General features: G+C 33.3%; 1 protein-coding gene across 1 annotated transcript; it reads right to left on the bottom strand.

Annotated features, from left to right (window-relative positions):
- Window positions 1–459: 459 nt before the first annotated feature.
- Window positions 460–1938, bottom strand: TTG1 (Transducin/WD40 repeat-like superfamily protein). The gene has a single exon (XM_068626254.1). The coding sequence runs from the start codon at window positions 1792–1794 to the stop codon at window positions 784–786; it is 1011 nt and encodes a 336-aa protein (XP_068482355.1). The 5' UTR covers window positions 1795–1938; the 3' UTR covers window positions 460–783.
- Window positions 1939–5344: the final 3406 nt, after the last annotated feature.

Below are 5344 nucleotides of genomic sequence, written 5' to 3'. Positions count from 1 at the left end.
TTAAAACCTTGGTGATGGGAGCTTAACTATTTGAAGGGATGATCAAAACATAAATGTTGAAGATCACGAGTGATGCACAAAGAAGCAACAGATTCAAGAGGCTGATAATTTTTTTAAAAAATAAAAAACAGGAATTTGTCATTGAAATTGCTCCAGACAAATGCCTGAATTTAACACCAAACCACCAGCAATACAAGAAGGACCTCAGTAAGTATCATATCCCTAATGATCAAAGAGTTGTAGGCTGGGCTCCAAATGAACATGCAATTGCCAAAGCCAATCTTTAAGTTGCAGTTAGTTCAAAAAAACGATAATCTTATAGTGGTCTACGAATATCATATTATTCAGAGGTCTTAGAACTGAGATTATGGTTAGACGAATAAATGCTTAGCAAGGACACTTTAAGTGATAACAAACAAAAGCATCAGAAAAGCAAAGTGATGGAGGCGTGAAAGCAGATGCTCAAAATCACAGATCCATTCGTAGCAGGAGCAAGGTGTTTAAATTTTGTAACGATCAAATGGGAATACCTACACTGAACATTTTACAACTATGATTTCCATCTTTTCAACAAAATAACAAGTGAAACATCGATTTTTCCCCAAGAGAGAGGAAGGCAAACTAGTTTGCGCTAACTGGTATACACTAACTCACTCATACTGTAATCCACATGCTAAAAAACCCAAAGAAAACAAGTGAGAACTGACAAGTTGCAGCAGCATCCGGCAAAATAGTCCTATCTATCACAGAATCAAGTTAACTATGTTTGTTTCTGACCTCACCTCAAACCTTCAAAAGCTGCACCTTGTTGGCAAAAGCAATAGCAATCCAATCAGGCTGAGCCGCGGACCACTGCAGCTGGTTGATTTCACAGCCAGCAGAATACATGCACATAGGATCAATCCCAGAGGGAGCAGCCAGCGTGGGCAATTCCCAGATAAGAGCCTGAGTATCATCCCCAGCAGAACAAATATGCGTAGAGCTATGAGGAGCCCAAGCAATGGCATTTACACTCCCACGATGCCTCTCTAACTCCGCCACAGGGGTAGTGGGGGACCTAATATCCAAGATCACAACTTTATTACTGTCCATCAAGATGGTAGCCATATACCTGAGGTCTTGCTTGTTCCAAGCCAAACGCAGCAAAGGGGTGTCGGGGTGGGGGCTTTCATAGATGATGGTGGAGTGCTCTTTGTCACGCAAATCGAAGATTCGAACGGAGCCGTCGGCTGAGACGGAGGCGAAGACTCTTGCCTCACCCCAGGCGATGTCGTAGACCTCCTTGTCGTGGGCGATGAGCTGCGTCTCGACGACGGTGCGTTCGATGTCCCAGATGGTGCAGGTGGTGTCGATGCTGGAGGTGCCGATGCGATTGTGGTCGATGTCGTTCCAGTCGAAGGAGGTGAGGGGCGCGCAAAACTCGCTGGTCTTGCTGTTGTTGAAGAGGGAGAGGGGCTCGACGGAGTTTTCGCGGACGTCCCAGAGGCGGAGGTAGTCGCCGGAGGTTGCTAGGAGGTCGGAGGAGGAGGAGGGGGATGGTTTGCGAGGGTGGAACATGAGCTTGGTTGGAGGGTAAGGGTGGTCGAAGGAGAGGGAGGGGTGTGGGGTGAGGGAAAGGGTGTCGGGGTGAAAGGAGAGGATGTGGATGCGGTTGGTGTATTTTTCGATGAAACTTCCGAGGGCGAGACGGTGAGGGTGGGAGGGTGAGAAGGCCATGGCGTAGATTGGGTAGGGCGATTCATGGGTCACCGAGTTCTCCGATCGAAGGTGGGAGTCTTGGGTGGAATTATCCATTTTGTTTGGAAGGGAATTGGTGGTGATTGTGTTTGAGGTTTGAGGTTTGATGTTTGAGGATGGTGGTTAACTGAAATGTTAGGTGAGAGTGGGAGTTGAGAAACCATACCAATCCTTGTAACTTGTCTGTCACTCCAAAAGTCTCACGTGAGGGGCGTGATATGGGTTACCACATTTGACCAGACAGGTCAAATCCTCAAATCCACTCCTTACACCTTACTTTTCTTACTTTCATTTATTTCTATCACCATCCTTTTCTCCAAGTACCAATTCTTATTTACCCTTCCATCTTCCTTTTTTTTCTTTCCTCTCTTTATATATTTGTTTCTTCTTTACTCAATAATGCGTAAAAAACAATAAGTCGAGGAATAACTCAATGGAAACATATGTACTTAAGTCGAGGAATTGTACTCTTTAGGGTGTGTTTGTTTATAGAAGAAGAAATGTAAAAAATAGGAATGAATAAGAGTATTGAAGAGAAAGTTGGAAAAACAATAAAAAAAGTATAGGAAATTACGAAAAATTATGTATTTTTATGCTTTAAAAAAAATTATGTGAAGAGATTTGTGAAGAAAGTTGTTTTTTTAAAATTAATTATATATAAATTGATTATATATAAAAGTTATGTTTTAATATAAATATAAGTATAATATTTAATATATATTTTTATTATAACAAAATGAATAATTAAAATAATAAATAAAAATTAATTTAAAATTTAACTATTAATATGATTTTATTATTATTTATTAATTTTTAATTTATTTTAATTTTAATTTTTAAAGTTTTTATATTAAATTATTTATAATTATTTTAAATTTATTATATTTATCAAGTCACTCACAAACTTTCACACAATCATCACATCACTCCCAAATTTCAATAAACTTTCTTCATAGATCTATACTAATATACCATAATTCAAACAATTTCTTTTTCCTCTTAAATCACTCACAAATCTCCCCCCAAATCCAAACACACCATTAAAGAATGTGTCTTTTCTCAAGTGAAGACATCATCTAATGTCTCTATTTTTTTTATTTTTTTTATATATAAACTATGTATATGTATGATATGTGTAGAAATTGTTAAATGATTTAGTGCTTTAATTAAAGTGAAATTATGTGTGTGGTGGAGATATGAATGATATGTTTATGTATGAGATGTGCTATGAAGTCATAAATTTGGGAAGTTTGTGGATTGTAATATGATATGGTGTATTAAGTATTGAAATCTATAAAAAAAATATCTTTAGTTTCATTGATGACCTGAATCACATAGATTAAGACATTAGGTGGTAAAAAGTTGAAAGGGTGTTTATTACACATCTAACACATTATGAGATTTGGAATTTGGATGCCTTAAACTTACCTTTAACTCATAGAGCTCAAGTATGTTTAACTGGTAAATGTGTTAATCTTTTATAAGACTTGCTTAATATATGTTTTCCAAAAAGTATCAAAAGATATTCCCTAGAAAATATCTTTAATATGTGTATCCACGTGTTATTTGTATGTATGTGTGTGCGCACATAATATATGTGTCTAGTGACATGATGATGAATCAAGACGAATATTATGGATTGTACTTGTTTAAATGAATTATCATAAATTTGTGGTGTTATGATAATTTCTTTTAGTGTCTTACCTTTTTACCTTTTTGTTTTTTGCTTATATGGTGACCAAACACGAGTGTAAATTATAGTGTATGTTGTGTCCGAAAGGAATTAGAGACTTGTTTAGATATGTTATTGTTATGCATATAACAATATCTTATGATAGAAGTAAAAATTTCAAACCAATAAGTTGGATAAAACTTAAAACATTTCATAATTCAATCTATACAAGCAATTTAATTAAAATAATCCAACAAATTCATTAAAATTATACTATATTATTTTTTCCAAAATTACATTTTTATAAATAAAGTTTTGATATTTATAGAATTTTTTATATTCAATTTATTCCTTTAGTTTTGTTCACTTGTTTCCTTAACTAATTCATCTAGTAATATTTTTACATTCAAAAAAGAATATAACAACTTCTTCTAAGTCATTTGACCAAATATTGATGCGGTAGAAGTTATGATTAACGTGTTATGCAAAGCTTCCCAAAATTATAATCTCACGTGAAATATTTTATAAAGAAATTGAGATTAATAGAGTTTAGAGAGAAAAAATTCTTATTAACAAACTAAAAATAATTTTTACAAGATTTTTTTAATAGGTTGCAAAACAATATTAACAATTAACTATTTTTGTTTATATTATGTTAATTGAATTAAACACCTTCTAACAAAAACTTTAAACTTACATAGTCTCGATACATAATTAATAACTTTTCAATCTAACTTGATTCTATGATCTAAAAAACTAATTTTTTTTAACAATATATCAAGTTAGACTCAAATAATATATGGATTAATATCAATGAAGTTTACACTTTTGTAAATCTTTTTAGAATTATTGTTGAAGATCCTAGATGAACTAGAGATAAGGATCTTTCGTAATATATAAGTGCATGTAAATCTACCTTATAAGTCGATTTTATAAGGTTAAGCTAAGCTTAAAGTTCACTTCTTAATATGATATTAAAGTTAGGTTGTGTTTGGCCTATCATGTTACCCACTAAGAAGAGTAGATAACTTGTTTCCCTTATCTTTATTTCTATTGTATTCTATATCATTGTATCCCATTTTGTTATGTGATATTTTAGAATCACCGTCAATACCTTAGTGTAGGTCTGGGATACTCATTTGTTTTACAATCCGGGGCTATTTAAACCAACCAGTGAAGAATTATTACATATACTGGTACTAGTAGTAGCAAATGCATCTTTTATGCATTCATCAATTTTCCCAAGAAGCTATTAGATTACCCATAAATATATAGTCTCACGCACAAGTTGGTTGATCTTGACGTGAGGGAGTGTGTTGGAGATTTCACATCGATTAGAGATAAGGATATTTCATAGTATATAAGTGGGTGCAAACCTCACTTTATAAACCGATTTTATAAAATTAAGTTAAATTTAAAGTTTATTTTTTAATAATTATCCCTCTCTTTACGAAATTAAGTTTGACATTTATGTACAAATTTTACTTCAACTCCCACCAATAAATGTCAAACTCACCCCTTTTACATTCGAACATACTTTCATTTCATTCATCCATACACCTTCCTTAACTACCCTGAGTACAACAATTAATTAGGGTTCAATATTTGATCAAGAAACCACTTGACAAAGCTTGCATTTCCAATTAACAATATTAACACAAAACTTAAAACACATACATATGAATGACATCATCAACACTATCCTCATGCTTAATATAAAAAAAACAAATTTCATGTCACTTTCAATTACTTGAAAATTTATTTCATGGATCCCAATACTTATTTTTTATGATTACTTATTTATCCACTAATCATACTCATGACATATGCTAAATTTATCCTAGGACAAATTATTGTATGCAACATTTATTTATGTCACATTTTTCATATTATAAACTTCAGTTATGTTCTTTGATAAATTTTAACGAGTGACCT

This window comes from Phaseolus vulgaris, chromosome 9, assembly GCF_051622355.1.
Source record: "Phaseolus vulgaris cultivar YP4 chromosome 9, ASM5162235v1, whole genome shotgun sequence".
Classification (NCBI taxonomy): Eukaryota; Viridiplantae; Streptophyta; class Magnoliopsida; order Fabales; family Fabaceae; genus Phaseolus; species Phaseolus vulgaris.
Note: the sequence above shows the minus strand (reverse complement) of the source record. Positions and strands in the feature narration are given on the sequence as shown.

Bases quoted from the DNA above. Each gene is read 5' to 3' on its own strand.
- TTG1 (XM_068626254.1), bottom strand. From the start codon at position 1,794: ATGGATAATTCCACCCAAGACTCCCACCTTCGATCGGAGAACTCGGTG.